At 39.4% G+C, this 23,091-nt stretch overlaps 1 protein-coding gene across 9 annotated transcripts in view; it reads right to left on the bottom strand.

Annotated features, from left to right (window-relative positions):
* Positions 1-23,091, bottom strand: part of LOC138764641 (M1-specific T cell receptor alpha chain-like) — an 814,651-nt gene that overhangs the window by 48,584 nt on the left and 742,976 nt on the right. Inside the window, exon 1 of one of the 9 annotated variants that reach the window (XM_069940833.1) lies at positions 22,940-22,979. The exons of 3 other annotated variants lie outside the window; for them this stretch is intronic. In XM_069940833.1, the coding sequence (XP_069796934.1) occupies positions 22,940-22,964 (25 nt within the window). In that variant the 5' untranslated portion in view covers positions 22,965-22,979. Of the gene's footprint in view, positions 1-10,029; positions 10,175-10,484; positions 11,042-12,048; positions 12,109-14,552; positions 14,864-17,708; positions 17,768-22,939; positions 22,980-23,091 lie in introns of those variants that run through there. 5 more of the 9 variants (XM_069940835.1, XM_069940828.1, XM_069940831.1 and 2 more) reach the window with 5 other exon arrangements.

Genomic DNA, 23,091 nt, shown 5'->3' with positions numbered 1-23,091 from the left:
GCATTTAATTGCAGTACATTTTGCAAAACAATGCAGCAAATATGAACTCAACCAATGCCTTCCTGTTCATCTGCTTATCTATTCATAGCGTTTCTGTTAATTGGAGAAGGAACCTAACAAACAGAGCCTGAACGAATACAAAACTTGTCCCACTCATTCTGGTAATATTAGCATCACGCCCCCGTTCTCCCTTGAAAGCAATTAACTATAGATTGGAAACTTAATGCAGAATTTAAATTTGATCTTTGCCTATTGAAGGAGAGAATAAAACCAAACCAAACAAAAGTGGAAACATAAAATAACTGATTGCGTTGGTCTATGAAAATAGGACCCACGATTACATTTGACAAATCAATACGCACTCACCGAATCCACAAAATAAATTCCTCATTGGAGAATTATTTTAGTTTATGCCACATGCTCCGTATTCAAGTTATGGACACTTTAAAGTGGCCTCTTCCCAGTTCACATACTGATGGAGGGCAGGAGGGGGATTATTCCGTGAAATCAGTGAAATTCTATTTTCTTACGTTTCTGTTAAACCTATGAGAAGCCTCTAACTCTCAAGACATAAATCTAATATCTTGAATGCTTTTACTTACTAGCTCTGATGTGAACCTTGGTCCCAGGTCCAAAGATCACCTTGCCAGCAACGTTCACACAGCGTGAAACCAAAGTACCAAAACATTTGCGGGCCAAAAGTTATATCACCAGCTATTTCTGTAAACGGCTAAAATTCACGAGTGTATTAAAATAGCCTCATATCTCTTTTATCTCAATTAGGCATCGAAACTGAACTCAAGCAAAAAATAAATGTTGAAGGAACTCAGCGGGTCGAGGACTATCTGTGGGGGAAAGGGACTGTTGACGTTCTGGGTCGAGACCCTGCATCTTCATAGAATCTAGGATCGACATTCTTTGGTCCGTATTCCAGCATCTGTAGCCTGGTTGACAGTCTAGCATCTCTAGTCTCTTAATTGTTTTCCTCTGCAGATAGAACTCAACCAGCTGAATTTCTCCAGCAGCTTGCGTTTTAAGCTCCAGGTTACAATGTCTTCAGTATCTTGTGACAAAATTTAGCAGGTCGCTTCTAAATGCATTGCCCTGATTTAGTTCCCAATCAAACTTCCTGAATGTGGAATTGCTGAAAAGTATTGGAATTAGTTACCACGTTAAGCATTGCCACTAATTACACGTTAGGTGGCACAGGTTTATTATTCCCTCAGCGTTAGGTAAATGATAGGACGCAGGAATTCCCCCTTTAAGCAATTTCCTTGATTGCAAAGCAGCCTTAAAGAACACAGAATAGGCTATTCGGTTCCTTGAATCTCTATGCTTTCTGTTAATTCAAAACTTCTTCCATGGTCTCTTCTTTATAGATCTGCAAACTTTCCACACCTGCATCTTTACTATGATATACCCCTCTTGGAAGCTGTGGTTGAATATGCTTCCAAATTCTTTGCAATGAATCCTAAATCATCACTACTCGCTGCGTTATTTTTATGAAAAATGATCTCACCTCCTTCCGCCAATGAGAGCAGTTCACTTTCTCCTGCCCCCAATGAGAGCAGTTCACTTTTTTCTGTCTGAAAATTCATGCTTCAGGCCATCTTGGTCGCTTTCCTCTTTTTCCTCATCTGCTTTGACCAGAATAAGACGTGCTTTCTACATCCTTACTTGAAGGTCTGAAATAGATCAAATACTCCCGCTCTGGCCAAACCAGCGTCACATGAAATATTTGCACGATCTTCTCCAGGATTCCCTTTGCTTTTATTCACAAATGTCTCAACCTATTCTGTTACCATCGGTATATCTAAGGTCTCAGTGACCCTGCACCCCTATAATGCATTCTGTAGATCACACTGCCTCTTTTAATTTCTTCTAAAGCACCAATGTTGGTTAAAAGCTGACTCTGAACAGTTAGCCGTTTCCACAGATTGTCTTAATTTATGAACGTGATTTACGATAATCTCACAATAGTCTGTCACATTTTCCTTACCATGCCTTGTCACCAGACTTTTTATATGCCATTATAAATATGAGAAATGACTTATTCGGTTGCACAGTTAAATGTGTCCACTTCTAAAGGCCACGACGACAGTGCTGGTATAGGTCATACAGTGTCCTATCCCTGGACACCATTCACTCCATTTTATCTTACGTACGCACTATGTTCATTACAGGACTCAGATACAACAATCGAGAATGTAGACAAAACAAAGCACGATTAAGCATATATGGATCTATTGCTCATTTGTTTGGATCACGGGCTTTCAGCTAATCTATGACAATGTACATGACTATCATTGAAAAAAACTCTTGGAAGAGTTCAGACAAACAGTCTTGAACCTACTTGGTTGAACTGTAAGTTTGGTACCCAATCCAAATATGAGGTCGTATCCACCAGAATTCACCCACAGTGTGCGATAGACTGACAAAAACACTTGCCCACGAGTAAGAGACCAAACGACAAAGTGGGTGGCTGGTAACCTTAAAATAAAGGGGTGGATATTCTCAAAATGAGCTCTTGGCCATTTAGGTGAATTAAGGAGACATTATTTCACTCAGAATGATGGCTATTTGGAATTATGTACACTGGAGAGCCAGTTGGACCCACAATGGAGGTCAATGTACATTGAGGGAATATGGAATAAGCTGAGGAGATATTTTGAGCTGAAATATCACCAGTAGTCTAATTCAATTGAGGAATAAGCTCGAGGATGTGAATGCCCTACTCTTGCATCTGTTTCTTATCCTCTCTAATTTTTTTTTACTCCACCATGGTCGAAAGGAATATTCTTCAACTTTGATCGTTTTGACATCGATATATTTGTTTTTGAATGGAACCGTTTGTAGGTTTAAACACATATGTAATTAGATTAACAATACTTAAATGATATTTTCCTATACATCACGTTACGTCCTATATTTTAGTTTTCAAACTGCAATGTACGTATATCTCCAGCATGAAACAAGTCCAATAGGAACGATTCCCTACTCACTTCGTCCCGAACCCAAATACAATTGGTATCTGCCACATATATGTGGCAGATATGCTTTCAATTATCCCTCTCCTTTGTGTACAATACAGAGATGAGGAAGGGTTTACAAATTGAATCCGAAACAAAATATGTCATAATGTTGAAAGGATGCAGAAAATATTCATGTGATTGGTATTGGGAATGGACAGCTTAAGTGATGATGAGAGGCTGGAAAATCAGGAGCCCTTCTGAATGAACCGAGAAGGTTTAGAGTTGAGTTTCTGTAGTGTTTAAAATCATAAGGGACATGAATAGGTAAATAGTCAGATAAGAGCTTACAGTGAGAGGCGAACATTTTAAAGGGATCAGACAAATTGAGGTTGTTACATCTAGTCCCATCTAAAATGTACAGCAGGGAACAGCACTGGGAAGGATTCTTCTTACTCAGAGGTTGGGTTCTGTACAGAAAGAAATACCAGACAACACGGGAGGTGCAGGTACAACTATAAAGTTTATAAAACGCTTGGATTGACGGATTATAAACAGTCAGAGGGAAATGGGCCAAATGCAAACAAAAGAGACCAGTTCCAGGAGAGAACTTGGTCGACATGTATAGTTGATCTGATGCGCCTGTAAAGAGCTAGACTCGACAGATGGAATTGTGTCCCATTGAGCCGTGACCATTTTGAGTGTCACTCAATTACTTATTTTCCCCACTTACTTGATGCAACGACGAGTTTCGTCCCCTTTCCAAACATCAATCTGGTGTCACTGCTATACCCCACACGGTAACACATACTGTACCATAAACCCCGGAGGGTTGCAGTCTGAGAAATATGTTTGTAGCACATTCCACTAAAGATACGTGGGAGCATTTTAATCCGATATTTTCCAATTAAGTTTCAACTAATTCCACGTTACAAGAAAAACACCGCCCTAGACCGTAAATGAAATCTTTTCTATCTTAACATATCCGTGCACGATTCTACCATTGAATTAAGGAGAGATTTTTCAATTCCCTGTGTTCAATTCCACCGGTCTTTTGAATATTATAGCGAAGGGCTATTTTCTAGTTTTTTACTGAGAACATACAACATGGAACAGTAGAGCAAAGGAACAAACCATTATGCCCACGGTGTCTACTCTAAACCTAATATCCAAAGTACTCTAAGCCTCTGCACGTGCACATACCATGTGTCACTTCAGAAGCCTATTAAGCTCTCCCACCCATCGTACTTGCTTCACTGGCACCGTTACTCTAATTATGTTTTTTAAAAAACAGCCCTGCACATCTTATTTACCTTTCCCGCTTCATTTGAATCGCATGTCCTCACATATGTGACTTCTATTCTTTGTAAAATATTATTACTATCTCCCTATCTTTGACTCCCATAATTTAATACACTCCCCCTCAGTGTCCGGCATTCCAGAGAAAACAACCATCGCACTTAATTGAAATAATAGCTGAAAAGATTCATGAGTTATTTTGCAAATACCAACAGTTATTAGTCTCTTCTGACGAAGTTTTTTATATTCATAGATGTATTTTAAAATGTCAATGGAACATAAACTCAATTTGTACATGAACAGAGCTACACTCACTTGGAATTACAGTGAGCTTGGTCCCAAATGCGAATATTATCCGATAGCCAGATCCATTTGTGTTCATCCTACATTAATCCCTTATTTTGTTATATGCAGTGAGAATGCAATGAACAAAAACTCCCTCTTGTGAAAATGAGCGGCTTTCCAGCCAAATTGCTGTTAATATCACATTCTGGGTGGTGCTAAATTAATCGCCATCTTTTGAAAATAATGCTGACTATATTAATGCGCTGGCTTGCATTAATGGCGCCATTAGTGGAACTGATCTCACTGCCAGGTTTTAATTTTGGCACATTTTTCTTAACTCAATTTGAAGATGAGGATTTGTTGAAATTCAGTAAGAGCGAAAGACTCTGAACGAGAATTATTTCTGAAGGCTATTATATGTCTTTTATGATGTAGTAATAGGACATTCTATCTATAGATTAATGTCATTTGTGATATATCACTGAAAGATGTATTATTTAAGCCTATTATTTGAACATTGTTTGCTATGATATATTAAATAATGATGCGTGGTTCAAGCGGTATTATTAGAATGTGCAGTCAAACATTTGTTCTTCTTGTCGTTTCATGCATGAATACTTTAGTAATTGTGAGCATATTTTCTATATGATGTGATGATAAATGGGACGTTAGTTAATGTTCCTTGTGATTATTCTCGATATTTCAGTGCCCTGACGATACAGGATGAGAAAATGTTAAGAAGTCGGAGAGATAGATATATAGAAATAAAGTTTCCTTTAGATCACGAGATTCAGTCCAAATACTGAATAGTAGTTGCCTCAGCTGATGTACAAGCTTTGGGGTGAAGATGAAACATAGAACACTTTAGCAAAGTGCAGCACAGTACAGGCTGTTCAGATCTCCTTGTATTCCCACCTATGCAAACCTTATCCCCAACAATCTAATTTTGCCTACTTCCCACACATAACCCCTATTTGTTTTGCATCCATGTGTCCATTTAAGAATCTTTTGAAAGTCCCTATTGTCCACCGCCAGTCCGAGTAATGCATTCCAGGCACCCACCACTCCTTGAGTAAATATAAATCTTAACTCTAGCATCTTCCCTAAACTTTCCTCCATTCACTCTGAACAGATGGTGTTTGGCATTTGATATTGTCGCCCAAGAAAATGGCGCTGGATGTCCACCCTACAAAAGCCCCTCATTATATATATACCTCTATAGGCCACCTCTCATTCTTCCTCGATCCAAAGAGAAAAGCAATAATTCTGACAACCTCACTTCATAATACATGCTCTCCAATCCACGTAGTATCCTGGTAATTCTCATCTGCCTCCTCTTCAAAACATCAACGTCCTTCCTATAACGAGGCGTCCAGAACCGAACGCAATAATATTTAATTAAACCAACATTGCAGAATGCCACCAGACATCTAATTATCTCTCCTTGTAACATTCGCTTGGATATGTAAGAATTACGGAAAGAGAAATGGAAATTCAAATGTCTAAATCGTCCCCTTTTCCTTTCCACAGATGAGGTTTGAAATTCTGAGGGTTGGTATCATTTAGAAAAAAATACATTTCAGTTCTGTAGTATGCATATTTTATGTTCGTTGATGGGTACTTCTGAATATTCACCAACCTGCTGTACAACTTACTCGGTTTGATGGTTAATCGTGTCCCATCTCCAAATATCAGTTCCTGTGCAACTCCTGAGTTCACACACTGTCTTTCAGCACCACATAAACCCATACAATCAACACTTATGCAGTTTTGATCTTTTTCTCTGCAAGTTAAGGTGCACAATTCCCAGACATTTGGATTCAGAAAGTTTCATGATCCCTCAATTAATTTGTATCTCTTCCATATCCATTACTGATCCTTCTTAACACTTTTATTCCAGCCACAGAGGGTTTGCAGTTAACACTCACCCAGTTATCCAATATATTGATTTACCCAACCAGGCGGTATTCCAATGTCCACCGCATATCTCTGCCCATTTGCTGCCTTTCAATAAAACCCACTATTTGCAATTCTTAAATAATTTCATGGAAAACAAATCTCTGCCTTCGGTGAAATGGAAGATTCCAGGATTGTGGAATGTGTCTTATGAGGCAAGGTTGTTAGATATAGGGATTTCTCCTTGGAGTGAAGAAGAGTGAGAGGTGACTTAATAGAGATTGGAAAGAGTATGAGAGGCACAGGTAGGGTGGACAGTCAGCATCCTTTACTGGGAGCGACAGTAGAGAATATTAGAGGACATCTGTAGAAGGTGAGGGGAAAACGTTTATGAGAGAAATCAGGGATAATTATTTTTACACATAACGTAACGGTTGCCTGGAATGCATTGGCAAGGTGATAGTGGAACATTAGGTGATAGTGGAACAATAGGAACATTAAAATACTCTTATACAGGCAGGTAGACGCACGACAAATAGGGGGTTACTGGTTTGAGGAAGGGTATATTTTTATAAGTCGGCACAATATCGTTGGACGAAGGGTCTGAACTATGCTGTAATGTTGTAAGAAACAAGAGCTAACATCCCGGTACAATAGAAGTTCACTGGAACTTCAAGACTGCAGCCTGGCATAGCTGGTGGAATCGCTGCCTCAGAGCGCCAGAGACCCGATTCAATCTTAACCTCGGGTGCTGTCTGTGTGGATTTCGCACGTTATCGGTGCGACTATGTTAGTTTCCCGTCGGATGCTTTCCGTCCCTCCCACCCACATCCAAAGTTTAATTAGCCACTGGATATAGCCTCCATTTGGGAACAACCTGGATTTAGAGGAATAGAACATATAACAAAATAAGGGATTAATGTAGGATGAACACAAATGGATAGTTGACAGTCGACGCTAACTCGCCGGGCCAAAGGTGGTGTTTCTATAGTCTATCGCCCTATGATGCCATTTAGCCAGTTCTGATTGTGTCATTCATCAGAAACGTTGACTCTATGTCTTTCTGCCTCGCCTCTCTCCTTAGCTGCTGTGCAACCTGCTGAGTATTTTCTCCAATTATTTACTTTATTTGATGCTTTCAAGGTGTGGAGCAAAAGGTCACACAGAGTAATATTCAGCACCCACATATCCAGAGGATGCTCCGGCAGAAAATACACAGTCTATCAGATAGTTCGCAATGAGCTTGACCTGAGCAACTGGTGTTTGCTGGCGCTGATTCCACCGATATTTTCTTTTATCCACTGGGCTTTACGGTGAGGCTGATTCCACGTCCATACGTGAGGGGAGAGGTCTCTACACACACAATGTTCAAACCTGCCGCCAAACCATTTCTCTTCAACAGTTAATCAGTTATCTTATTATTATAGAGCATGGAACATGGGAGCACAGTACAGGTCCTTCAGCCCACGATATTTTGACGACGTATAAAACCTACTCCACAACAATCTAATCTTTCGTACCTCACAACCATAACACCCCTTTCTTCCATCCTTGTGCCTATCTAAGAGCATTTTGAATATTCATTTTGTACCAGCCTTCCCCACCATTGCTGGGTACCTTCAAAGTGATAGCAAATTATCCTCATGTCAAGTCCATCTTGGGACATTTCCTTCAAGTATTCGCCATAACGATCTCTATTCATGGGAAAGGCTTCACCTATATTTTAATAGGACAGCTATTCTTAATGCCATGAACACTTGAATTAAAGTAATTATTTCGACATATTTCAGGACACTGCGAAAAGACCCTGTTTGTTTCACATTTTAAAAAGGACCGATCCAAAGAGATGATCGTGGATCAAATTCTGTTTGAAACACTTACTTGGTATGACAGTCAACTTCGATCCTGGTCCAAATGTCAGAACGTTAACACCAGAATTCACACAGTACTATTCATGAGTACAAAAACATCCCGAGGCTATAACGACTCAGCTCGATATGCGTCTGGCACTTCCATCTTTTTGATGAAATATCTGCATTTTATGCTTCAGTCTAAGCATACATTATTTTTAGTTTGGTGTTTTGAATGCATTTTTATCAATCAAACAGACATGTATGGAGAGAAAAAGAGTCAGGTCATTGATCTGAGACGTTAACTCCATATATCTCTCCCCGTCTCTGACCATCTAATTTGTCTGCATTTGAGTATTTATTTCCAATGACCAGCATGTAGTATGTTTTAATGGTGATGCATTTTCTAATTTTAGAGGATCTTTTGAAAATCAGGAACCTGGATGAACAATTCTGGCTCAGTGTAATGAGAGACTGGGTAGGAATAACTTACTGGGAGCCACGGTTAGCCTTGTTCCTGGTCCGAATGTTATCTTCCTATCGCCCCCACCAGAAGTCGCACAATACCAACGAACAGTACAAAAACATCCGCGACTATATTCAATACTAGGTTGAACTTGTCTTCTCGACTTTAATTCAAATTGGTTCCCGTTGCGTTTTAGGCATGCAAGAACAAAAGATTAAATATGAATCGGTGCACACCACCAGGCCGCTTAAGCCTGCCTTACAATTCAACACGAACATGGCATATGGCCGCAGGCCTTAACTTCTTCTCGATCCCCAGTTCCCCAATGCCTTGAAATTCATTGATATTTAACACATCAGTATATTTCTATCTTAAATATATCAGCTGATTTATCCCGTTACTCTCCGGAAAAAAATATTACATGCTCTTCGACAGATGTTGATGATCTGCTTTAAGTCGCCAGCCTATTATTTTGTAACTGTGCCCCTTACTCTAGATCCTTCTTACTATTATATTTTAATGTAATATTTCGTGGCATTGGAAGGAAACTTGAACCTTGAATGCCTCAACATCAACCTTGTCCATTAAGATCTTATGCAAAAAAACCCAGTCAATTTGTGGAAGAACTTACTGGGTTGAGCAGCATCAGTGAGAGAAAAAAAAATCAATGGTTGACGTTTCGGATTGCAAACGTTAAAGACGTCACCCATTCCTTTTCTCCAATTGACGTTGCAAGGCCCTCTGATATCCTCTGGCAGATTACTTTTGCTCTAGCTTCAAGCATGGCCACCTCTCAGCATGTTATTTAGGATCTTATGTTTGAATAAACCCACCCTTCTTCTAAAGTCAATCTGTCTAGCCTCTCGACATCAATTCAATGACTTTATGTCACTTTTTCCAATTAAAAGAATAGAGATCTCGATTACAGTTTGTCACATTTTCCAATAAAAACGTAGCCACTCCATCACAGTATTGAAGATTAGGCTTATTTGTCAGATTATCTATTTCCTGAACTCACTGTACCGAATTCACACGATGACCTGGCATTTATTTCTTAAGAACGATAAACAGTCTAGCAAGGTTTATTTCTAAAAAAAACATTGGCCATGCAACAACTCCAGGAAATGCATCCCTTCCACTGAGTATTATTTAGTTTTGACACGATTTCAGAGATCAGTTGAAAGACACATTGTAAATATAAACAAAATCCATCAATTTAACAGACAGATAACAAGGAAGATGAACTTATTCTTGAAATACTTACTGGGCGTCACTGTTAACCGCGTCCCTGGGCCGAATCTTATCTCATTACCATAATTCACACAATGCAAATCTCCAATACAAAAACACCTCCGGGTTATTTTGATCTTGAATATTATATCTTCGAACGACATTGTTCTCACTCCTATCTCATTTTCACATGATATATATGAATTTATAGAATTCCCTCCAAAATAATCACTATTCACTCGAAACCAATAAGTCAAATGGACAGTAAACTTACTGTACAGACCACACAAAAGCAAGACGTGGCTTTGGTGAATTGTATCAATATCTGATGCATCTAATCCATTAAAACACGGGTCGGCTGACCGGACTGCATTTAAGTAATCAAATCTAATACACGTTGAAACTATTGCGAGAATGGTTTCCGTGTTCAGGAGATTTTTTGCTTCTTTTCGCACCTATCTAAGTATTATTACAACGCGACTAAATTACCATGAGAGTCTCTTGATTGAAGTGCTTTGACGAATTTATTATCAAATGGATCAGACATTAATCCAAATGAGAATAATTGTTTCTGTTTGAAGATAAAGTCGATGTATAAGGCACTGAGTTTGTGTGTGTGCGTGTGTGTGTGTGTGTGTGTGTGTGTGTGTGTGTGTGTGTGTGTGTGTGTGTGTGTGTGTGTGTGTGTGTGTGTGTGTGTGTGTGTGTGTGTGTGTGTGTGTGTGTGTGAAACGGAGAGAGAAAGAAAAGCAGAGAGAATGAGATGTAGACGAGGAAAGAAAGTGAATAGACTGTAAGAGAGGATATTGAGAGGTGGTGAGGGTAAGAGAAAAAGAAGGGCTGAGAGGAAAGAGGAAGGGGAGAATGAGATAGGAGGGGAGAGAGACAGCGAGGAGGAACGAGAGGAAGAAATGCAGGACGAAAGAAAGAGAGAGGAGTGAGAGAGAGAAAATAGAGAGGGAAAGAGGGAGAAAAGAGAGAGAGAGAGAGAAGAGCGAGGGAAGAGGGGAAAGATGTAGATAAGAGAGAGTGTTGAGAGAGAGAGAGAGAGGAGTTAGCTAACGTCTCTTTAATATGAAATGTTGACTGTCACCTACACTGACGGTGCTTGACTTCCGTCAAGTTCAGACCTTATTCGTTGGCAGTTTATTTCTTCTTTCATCAATTTCGATCGGACATTGAAATGCAACAACTGGTTACTATAATTTGACACAACAACAAGAATTTCGTAAACTGCCCTTTGAAATACTTGCTTGTGGTTACAGTTAACCTGGCTCCTGATCTGAATGTTAACTTTCCAGCAACTCTGCCAATGTACCCAAATTACTCAATGCCAATTCAAAAGCACCAGGATATACATTACTACAGGAGAGAACTTCATCACATTAACTAACCAATACGTGTTTTATGCGCATATCCCAATAGTTTGTTGATTGGACCTTATTTGCAAATCATGCCACCACCTTTTCAATGATCTCGACCACGTACTTCTATATTCTTGTGCCCACCTCTGAAACAATAACAAATACAGCCTCTCCTATTTATTGTGCCAGAATCCACACTGCACAACTAATAAATGAACAACTGAATGACCAATTGACAACGAATAATACAGGGCCAGATGCATTTCCAAATTCCAGACTGTGATTCCGTTTTAAATTCTGACCTGAGGAAGACTCAGCGTTGACAAGAGTTCAAATGACTTTGAACAAACAATTAAAAGTATACACAATACTGTTTGATTAACCTGAAGAGTACCTCCAGACGTGGAACAACAGATCGTTTTTCATTAACCTAAAACACCATAATCAGGGCTAGCAGGCAACTAGTAACTTTCAAAAATAAATATTGCCCATATATATGGATTATTGTATTGGTGAGAAGGCTACAGTTTACGTGCCCATATGTTTGTTTTAAATGGAAATAGATCGTTGGTTCTATTGTTAAGCAATAGATTGAGGATAATAATTAACTATAAGGTATACACGAGATATTAGATCAAGCAACTAGTGGTGGGCAGTGGATGAAGCCATCAATGTGCTGTCTTACTTACTGGGCTCCACAGTCAGTTTAGTCCCACTTCCAAAGACGAGAGGCGTGGATCCCATGTTATTCACACAATACCTCACCCCGTTACAAAAACCTCTGAAAGCAACAATTACTCAGAAATCCTGTTACCTCATGCAGTCCAAGCAATGAGATAACGAATAACATTTGATTCAAACTTTATTCTCTTCTACTCTGCTGGTGTCCCATTGTCATTTTATCTTATCCCCTTCCAATCCCTCCATTGTTGGGACAGGAGTCTCTCCTGTCTCTGTTCTACTTCCCGATCACAGCTGCATATTGCAAAAAAACCCCGGGATAATATGAATTATTCAGTCTCTGCAAATCTGATAACCAGGTACACAAGCGAAGCAGAAAGAGAAGGTAGTTGACGAATTAGCATTTAAAACACCTACTGGGTTCCACTGTTAACCTCGTCCCTGGGCCGAATGTTAGGCTAGTGTTATCATAATTCACACAGTATTAGTCACTGTACAAAAATCACACAAGGCTCTTTGTTACAAAGAGTGCAAAGAAAATTGTCAAAGATTTTGCCGGGATGTGTGGAACTTAATAACAGGGTAGTATAAAGCAGGTTAGTCTTTATTATCTGGAGCGTAGAAGAATGGGTAGATTTGATAGCAGTAAATAAATATATGAGTGTTATCGATGGAGTAGATTGAGGCATGTGTTTTTTCACTGATGCTGGGTTTGGCAATAACTATAGAGGACATGGGGTCAAGGTGATGCTGAAATGTTTACACAGAATATCAGGGGGTACTTCATGGAGAGTGACGAGAGAGTAGAACGAGCTGCCATATGAAGTGGTGAATGGGGGCCCAATGTTCACATTTTAGAAAAAAAGGCTGAATTCTCGGATGGCATGTGTATGGAGGGCTATGGTCCAGAACTTGGCAGAATAATATTTCAGCATTGACTAAATAGACCGATGTGCCTGTTCATGTGCTGTGGTGTTCTAAGATACTGGAAGTCACACCAACATCATTCTGCATCAAAACTCTTTTTCACAGGAAGCAACCAATTTTCATTTAATTTTTCCAAGGTGATCACTACCTGCACGAAGTCATATACGCCATTATTATTTGTGAAATTCTACTGCACAAAACTTAAACAACTGATCCTTTTCCTTTAAACAACTGCAGACTCCCACTATTTTTAAAGCTCATAAATAGTTTTGATGAAATGTCGCAGTATAAGGGGTTACACCATCAATCCCTCTATTGCAGAACTGAGAATTAACCTGCCGAATTTGGACTGTGTTCTCGTAATCAAATAATATTCTTTGAATGAGATCAAATGACAGCTGGGGATTCTTAGTGCATGAATTATCTTCACGGATTTATTGCTTAAAAGCGTAGATATTAATGGAGATGAGAATAAATGTTTAAATATAAACTCCAGGAATAAGGTGATCTCCCCCTCTGTCTCACACAGACAAACAGACGAACACACACACACGTGCACACACACACACACACACACACACACACACACACACACACACACACACACACACACACACACACACACACACACACACACACACACACACACACACACACACATCCAAACAATAACAGATAGAGAGAGAGAGTTAGTGACAGAGAGATAGAAACCGATGGAGAATTGGAGGCACTCAGGAGACAGTCAGAGACAGAGGGAGAGAGATGGGAAGAGCAAACAATAAAGGCAATGAAATAGAGGAAGGGGAGGGAAAACTAGTGTGAGTGTGTGAGAGAGATAGATAGCGAGAGATGGAGAGAACAAGAGAGATAAAGAGAAAGAGAGATATGTAGGAGAGAGGGAATGTCAGACCACGACAGTCTGGAACAGAGAGAGAGACAGAGAGAGAAAGAGAGGAATGTTATAGATAGGGGAAGATTTAACTGTAGAGACTAAGTGAGGTAAGGGAGGGGAGGAGAGGCGAGTGTGTATGCGTGCTCCATTTTATAAGTTCGACATATACAGGAGTTGGACGTGAAAGAATTGATGGTGATGAGGAGCAATTTACTGTCATACACATTGTACCAGTACATATGCCCCGAAATTAATATTTGAAGCACCTGAACAGGTACTTGTAAATAAAGCTATAATAGTAACCAAATTGCAGAGCGAGAGATAAAAGGAGAAAGAGATATTGAGAGAGAGAGAGATAGATAGATAGAGATAGATAGATAGATAGATAGAGAGAGTGAGAGAGAGAGAGAGAGAGAGAGAGAGAGAGAGAGAGAGAGAGAGAGAGAGAGAGAGAGAGTATTGAATGAAAATCTAATTGTCCTGACCGCTAACTGTCTTACTCTGTTCACATGTGGTATTTGAGTTCGTTATTCGTTCCTACCTTTATTGTTTCAGACTCTGCATTTGCAGATTATTTGGTCTTTCAGTCTCATGCATTTCATAATGTTCTACGACATATTTGAAAGTCAGGGAACTATTCATACAAATGGAACAGGGCAATATGAATTACTGCAATTGCGTTAAAACACTTACTGGGGGTCACGGTTATCCTGGTTCCTGATCCGAATGTTAACTTTCCCGCAGCTCCGCTGTAATACACACAGTAGCAATCACCGCTACAAAAACACCAGGGCATATAGTACTCCAATAAGAACGTCATAATATTTATCAGTTGAGAATTGATTTTAGGAAACAGAGGTCAACGGACCACACTCCCTTCTTCATTGATGGCAATGGGTAGACAGACTCAAAACTTTAAAGTGCATGGGTGTACACATTTCAGATATTGTTTCTTCAGAGCCAGTATATCGAGGCAACCGCGAAGAACACACGCAAACGCCTTTGCTTTCCTAAAACATGTCGTCAGACAGATACTCCTTCGAATTTCTACAGGTGCACTCTGGAAGGTATACTGGCAGATTGACGCACCAACTGCTTTGCTAATTTAAGATCCCAGGAACTCGAAATGATGCAGATGTATTCAATATAGCTCGTCCTATCAGAGACTCTGACTTCCCATACATTTCAGACATTTATGAAATGCTCCGCAAGAAGGCAGCCAACAGCATAACATCCCCCCTACATCACTGATCACAACCTTGTCTCACTCATTTCTTAGGGCAGAAGTATAGAAGACTGAAATCCAGCACGTCACGGTTCAAAATCAGTTTATTTCCAATAACTATCAGACTTTAAACCTCCTCTTGGTTCACTAATTGTTGTTATAGCAAGAGTAGTTTGTTTGAATCTTGAAATTCACTTTTTATTACAGCAGGATTACAGTGAACATTTATTTTCTATCTTGTGCATTTATTGTTTCTTTTAATTTAATTTAATTCAATTTGTTTACTGTTATAGCTTTATTCAATACTCTCTCTCTCTCTCTCTCTCTCTCTCACTCTATCTATCTATCTATCTATCTCTATCTATCTATCTATCTCTCTCTCTCTCAATATCTCTTTCTCGTTTTATCTCTCGCTCTGAAATTTGGTTACTATTATAGCTTTATTTACAAGTACCTGTTCAGGTGCTTCAAATATTAATTTCGGGGCATATGTACTGGTACAATGTGTATGACAATAAATTGCTCCTCATCACCATCAATTCTTTCACGTCCAACTCCTGTATATGTCGAACTTAAAAATTAGGTTCCCAGACTACCATTGATCTCATGTTCGATAAAACATGAGCCCGATCATAATAATACACATCTATCTCCCCATCACATATTGCAAAAATTCACAATACATGACTCATAACGTACATAATACCCCACATATTGATAATGAAAAACATGGAACAAGATGCATTTTCAAACGCCATTTTGTGATCTGTGGCAGTCTGCACGATTCAAGTATCTGAAGGACCTTACTTTAAACAGCACTGTAGCATTACCATCACTTAATTAATTTCGCATAATAAAGAAATTCCTTATCTTTTTCCCCCACCAACATAAAATACCTCGAAAGCGAATGGAAAGATGCCATTGATTTCTGAAACAGGTCATGTTTGGACGTTGGATTAATCTGCGCTTTTAAACTATAAAGTCCAGAAGTGTATATAAATCGGAATATTGTGGCATCTGTTGAAAGATAAATGTTTGCATTACGGTAATATTATTCTTGAGACTTATGTTTCAGGCGGAGAACCGAGCATCTGCCTGTTAGTGATGACTGCCGCAATCAATTTGTTACAAATCCTTAAGAGGAAAACGCATAAATCCTTTGCTCAGAGTCGGCACAACATCGAGAGACGATGGGCCTCTACTGTGCTGTAGTGTTCTATGTTTGAAGAGAACTAGATGACATCGGTTCAAGGCGAGGGTGAAGGGATTTAATGGGTACCTGAAGGTAACTTATTTTGCTAAGAGAGTGGTGGGTATATAGAACAAGCTGCCAGAGTAGGTAGTTTGAATCGTTTAAGAAACATTTAGATGAATGCATGCATAGGAGAGATTTCGAGGAATACGGTCCAAAGTTAGGCAGGTGGGAGCATTGTGCGTGGGCATTTTGACTGGCTGACGGACGTTGGGCCACAGGGCTTGTTTCCATACAGCGATAGAGTAGGGAAACATTGGTCATCATCCACAGTTCCTTTATCTTAACTATTGATCTATCCTTGACACTCAACATCTCATGTCTCAGGAATGTGCATGAGCTACTGCACCTCAAAGAAGACTGAAGCAGGCAAAGCTACCGGCCACCATATGTCAGCTTTCTATAGGAGATTCCTCTGCACCCAATGTGGAACGGTTGCTGCAGAGAAATAAATCGGAGGTCAACACACAGGACCTGAAGAGAGGAAGAGAGGATCACTTGGATCTCCCTCCCTATCCAAAGATCGGGATCGTTGTCTGAAGATGGCATGCAAAATCTTTGATGACTCCTTCCATCATGGACACAAAATATTTTAGCTACTTCCGTCTGGGAGGTGATACAGGAGTTTCAGAGACAGCACTACCAGGCTAAGGAACAACTTCTTCCCAAGGGCATTGAGAATGGTGAACGGCGGAATGATCTGCTCACACCAGCGATCCGAGATTATTGTGTACAAAGCAATATTTATTTATTTGTATAGAAAGAGTACTTTTCCTGCATATGTATTGTTCATCTGTATGTCTGTGTGCTATGTCTAGTTGCGTGTCTGCTTGATTTTCACGGAGACCAGAGAAGGCTATTTCATCTGGTTGTACTTGTGCAATCAGAATACAATAAACTTGATTCGACTTGAATTGATCTGACATACCAATCATCTCCCCAGAATCTCATCTATACAACTGAAGCAATGTATAGCATCCAATTAACCAGCCAACACGCAGGTCTGACATTCAGGGTGTCAGTATACTAAAGGGATCCCAGATCAAGCTCCACACCTGGACATTGTCCGAGGTTATGATCGAACCTGGGATGAGAAGGATATGAGGATCAGCGGTATTAACTGAGATACTGTCATTAGCCTGTTAAGTTATCACCGCTTCTCCAACCCCCACCTCCACGAGTTCCTTCAGACCTGCTGAATATTCCCTGCACTTCAGATTTTCAACCGATGGATTTTTATTCTTGTTTTTCTTTTTAAATGTCGTCCTTTTTAAAAAAAAAAATTCGGTGAGATTTCTGATTCGACGGGAACCAGATCTAAATTTTGGTATGAGGACAAGAAGAAGTGATAATTGAGCTTTTGAACACTTACTTGGTGTCACGGTTAACTTGGTCCCTGCTCCGAACATTAACTTCCCATAACTTCCGCCAGCATCTACACAGTGTTATCTACCGGCACAAAAACACCGGAAGGAGGTATTTTCCTCAATGGAAATAAATCATTCACTGTGGCATTATTCCAACAATTTTAGTTTTTTTGCAGTGAATATGCCTGTTTATCACGGTGCCCTCCTCAATCGCTTTATCAAATACCCCGGTTCCCAGTCAAAGGGATTCTAGTTAGAACTCACAATGCATGTAAAGACAGAAAAACGGCCTCAATAGATTTGTCCGTTATCCAAAGTTTATACACGGGTTATCCAAAGCATATTCTTGTCCCTTTTTATTTGGATCTGGAGCTCGGGTGCCATGGCTTGGACAAATCTAACCGACTGCAGAAGCGACAGGAGCGCTGGAGATAAAACCCCGGTCAGCCGTTGATTCTGAAGGGACTCTTTTAGTTTATTTTTATCTCACTATAAGGGGCGCCACTAAACCTTTACTGATTACGATCCTTTGCCTGCCTTACTGCAGACTAAATGCAATTTCGTGTATCATTACTTCTGTTTTATTACGTAACAATAAAAAAAATCCATCCACCTGGGAGTTATTTCAGCGCCCAACAATGCTTGCTTCAGGAATCAAGTTTTAGATATCTGCAACATGAGTGCGATAAGGAACGGGATCCTCTAAGGTGCTTTACCAACGCAATCTGGACTACCAGATTTGATAAGAAAATAGCAAATGATGGAAATATTCAGCAAGTCAAGCAAAGCTTAACTTCGAAGTAATCTCTTGAAAATCTTCCACAGACATGGACTTATCCGCTGAACTTTTCCATCAATTATATTTTAATTTCAATATCTGCATTTTAAATGTTAATTTATAAATTCAGAACGAAAAACAAACAATATTGGTGATGGCAAAGCGGATAGCACTCACTTGGTGTCACAGATAATTTTGTTCCAGATCCGAATATTATCTCGTTGTAACCAGAACTCACACAGTGCCAACCATCACTTCAAAAACCTGAGCAATTAATAGTACGAAAATACTTCCCGGTCTCCTGCCTTTCTGAGCGTCTCAGATCTTCAGAGCACAAAAAAGGCTCTTCAGTCAACTCGTCCCTTTTGACCAAGTTTTCTACCTAAGCTTGTCCTAAGAATCTGTGTTTGCCCCATATCTTCTTGATCATTTCTATCCGTGCATCTGTCTAAATTTCTTTCAGTTTAAGTTTCGGAAATTAATAATTTTAAGTGAGCGAAAGATTAATCGATACAGGTACCTCGGCTAGATTATCTTGTTGCTTTTTGACCCGGTGTGAAGCATGTTGAAGAATCCAGCTCTGGTGATGGTGTTTTGGATTCTGAATCTAATGGACGAGCACTTTTAACAACATTTGAACATCGATTTTTAACATGGATTTCAACATTTAAAAAACAACCAGTCATACAGATTATGCAAATTTAGTCCTCTCAAGAGGATTCCCGTCGAATCAGAAATCTCACCGAATTTTTTTTTAAAGAACGGCATTTTAAAAGAAAAACAAGAATAAAAATCCATCGGTTGAAAATTTGAAATTCGGGAAATATTCAGCAGGTCTGAAGGAACTCATGGAGGTGGGGGTTGGAGAAGCGGTGATAACTTAACAGGCTAATGAAGTATCTCAATTAAAACCGCTGATATTAATACCGCTGGTGTTAATTTAGTCCTGCAACAACATTTAATACGATCATGAGTGGTTTGACTGCCAATTGAACATTGGCTCCCTGCCTACATTCGGTCACGTTTTGACTCTTTTCTCATTCAGAATCTGAAGACCTCTGCACTTCAATGTTCAAGGGACTCTGCTGCCTCCACCATTTCCCCATCTATTAAATTTAAGCTCAGTAGTTATAAATTCCTCCTCACATGTCCATGCTCGTTATTGACATGAGGATACTTTCATTAGCTCTTTTGAGGTATCAGCACCCTTCATTAATTAAGGATGCCAGGACAGTGAATAGTTGTGTACTGCAGATAGGGTTTCACGATAATTCAAGTGATTTCTACAATATTTTAATTGTAGAAAATACACGAAATGCTGGGAACACTCAATAGTTAGGCAGCATCAGGGGAAGAAAGAAAAGGATTAATATTTCAATTGGAAGACCCTTCCACGGAGGTGGGAGCAATAAAACCACAACCGTACATTGTCGGGTTGGATGTGGGAGATGGATAGGTCAAAGGGAATATCTCGGAGAAAGAGACCCCACGTTTTCAGAGTCTGCTGGATAGAGGTAAATCATGGAAGTGTGTGTGATATAATAAGTGTTTTTGCGCACGCGAGTGTCTTTGCGCGCATGTGTGTGAGTTTGTGTGTGTGTGTGTGTGTGTGTGTGTGAGAGAGAGAGAGAGAGAGAGGGGAGAGAGGGGAGAGAGGGGAGAGAGGGAGTGATGATAGAGATTGAGATACAGTGAGATATATATATATATATATATATATAGGGAGAGAGAATGATAAAGTGAGGTGTGAGCGAGAGAACGAGAGAGAGGGAGAACGAGAGATAGATAGAGAGGGGGGGAGAGAGAGAAACATTAACGTGTAAAAGCAATGTAATTCAGACACGAGTTTTTGGAGATTATGCATCACACACATAACAGCGTTAATTGCATTTTTCCACTGACGCTGTGTGATCGGCTGAGTGTTTCTAGCATTTTCGATATTTTTTAATGAGACATGATTTATTATTTTCTGTTTTCAACATCAAAGAGCATTTTCATGCATGTTATTGAGAAATATTAGGGAACAGTTCTAACATGGAACATGTTATCATCTGATCAACAATCGATTTCTCGTTGCTTCATTCATCTAAGTATTATTTTACTTACCTGGAGCTATCACTACTTTCGTTCCCCTGCCAAACATCATTCGTCCTTTTGCATCCCACATGAAAACTGCATTTCGATTCTCCCGAATTCCTTACTCGGTTATTATGTTCCCTAACAAATAATACTTGAAACATTTTATATTGTGTTCATTTACAAATCAATTTTGATACAAATGATGAGGACTAATTATTTTCATAACCATTGATATTGCTTTCCTGACTAATTGATGAAGTCTGTTTTTAACTTTCATCCTTTTATAAATATTCATATTAATCATTTTCCCAGTCTTACTATAACGTTACAATTTCCCAAGATAAGCATCTTAAAAAGCACTGAAATGCAATTCATATCCTGTTCCGGTGAAAATAATGAACCCCTTTTTTTAATTCTTGCACATGGTTCAAATTAGTTTAGTTTCCGACATCATGATAAAAACCAGCAAAGAAACAGCCAAAAAGAAGGAGCAAACGACGGTGAAGAATGGCATAGAATAGCCAGTTGAAACACTTACTGGGATTTACGGTTAGTTTGGTTCCCGAGCCGAATGTTAACTTTTCGTAAACTGCATCCTCACAGTATCTCTATCCACGACAAAAACGCCATGGGGATAGCTGACTGAGAGGAGCACTAACATCTCACGGACCCGAATTCCTCCTGCTGTTTCTCCCTTTTCATGTCAAGAATTTATTTCATGAACAACATAGAATTGACACATGTTTTCTGAAATGAACTTCGGGCTACAGTATTTAATTCACAAATTATTGGACAATTTCTTGTTTTGTATTCTTTGCGATTTCTAAATCGCAACACAACGGACAGTCAGCCTCCAGCTCAAAATAAATAAAAAACATAAATTGAGACATTTACTAGGTATTATGGATAACCAGCTCCTGACCCTAATGTTAGCTGGAAATCAACAGAACGGACATAATATCCATCACCATAACGAAAACACATTGGGACAACATGTTACGTGGAAGAATCTATCTGCAATATAAAGTTTTCTTGAAAGTAGCAATGGGCATTGGGTTAAATTATTAATCCCCTGCCAAATGATATTTTCTCCCATCTCATTAAACATACAGCATTGTGATTTGTTAATTGCGATTGTCAAGGGTCAGTATTTATTTGGAAGTAAAGCTACTCCATAAATCGTGTCTCACATGTGAAGAGGTTTAAGGAACACATGTTGTTTGACACGAATGCCCCCACCCCCGGTGAGAAACAATCCATTTCAACACGAACAACCAACAGAATGATTCCAAGTACTACCTTCTCTTGTGACTTAATTTCTCCAATTTACGTTGGCGTTTTTAATTTAATAATTGTTGTTTCCTGAAGCTACAGAACGTATTTAGTGCTTTAAATGAAGGTTTCTGACGTATGATATTCACGGTCTATTTTACTTTTCCAACCTTTATTTACAACACTAAGTAGGTTCTGTGGCTTCAGAAAAAAAAGTTATTAAATTAAAAATGCCAGCGTACATTGGAGAAAACTTTAATTCGGGTACTCGCTGACACTATCTGATCGTCTCTTCGGCCAGCACATCGGGTTATTGGAAATTGAATTGATCAATATGTTGTCTTACTTATTGTGTTCTACTCTCTGGTCCTCCATGCAAAGGTCATTGGGTTAGCGTCACCTAATATCACACATTGCCTCCCTTCGTCACAAAACACCACCAATCGACGCCTCTTCGGCAATTAGATAGTACCCTCAATAAAAGACACAAAGTCTTACCCAACATCTGCCACCTCAATGAACTTCGTTCGTCAATTATATTAATTTTGCTTCACTTCTTTTCTCTGCCCTATTTCTGCACAGAATCTACTCTACAGATGGACGCATGTTACCTCTGTTGTTCTGTGCACTTCATCATTACTGTTTGAGCTACCTTCGAGGGGCATATAATTCCCATATAAAACACCATGCATATTTTCATTACGAGTGTCAAATCTTTCAAGTCCATGGTCAAATCTCACTCGTCTAAATCACAATGGACCCGCCTGTTTATAGCTCCACAAGAAAATAGAAAACAGAATCAGTCCGAAGCACCAAACACCTTCAAGCTCAGGAATCATTTGGGACAAATTCTATGGAGCTCCCACTATCGTTAATAGGCTATGCTCCAATTCGGAAGGCCAGGTTTATACATAGTAATCAAGGGACAATATTACATGGAGCCAATATAATTGCAATACCGTATATTCACACTGGTATTCAACGCATCTTACGATGGTCAATATGCCACTAATTGTCCTATTTTCACTTTGTAGCATGGATGTTATGATTTGTATACAAGGCCACACAATATGTTTAGAATAACAGTTTCACCATTGTAAAACTCACCATTAATTCCATCAAACTCCGTCATTACATCCCCCCTAAGATGCATTATGTCCTGGATCTCTGCATCTCTTTGAATAAATCACAATGCATTCCAAATTCACTACGAAGAGAATAGAGATAAAAATGGTTTGAAGGACTCACTGGGTATCACG

This window comes from Narcine bancroftii, chromosome 5 (genome assembly GCF_036971445.1).
Source record: "Narcine bancroftii isolate sNarBan1 chromosome 5, sNarBan1.hap1, whole genome shotgun sequence".
Lineage (NCBI taxonomy): Eukaryota > Metazoa > Chordata > Chondrichthyes > Torpediniformes > Narcinidae > Narcine > Narcine bancroftii.
Note: the sequence above shows the minus strand (reverse complement) of the source record. Positions and strands in the feature narration are given on the sequence as shown.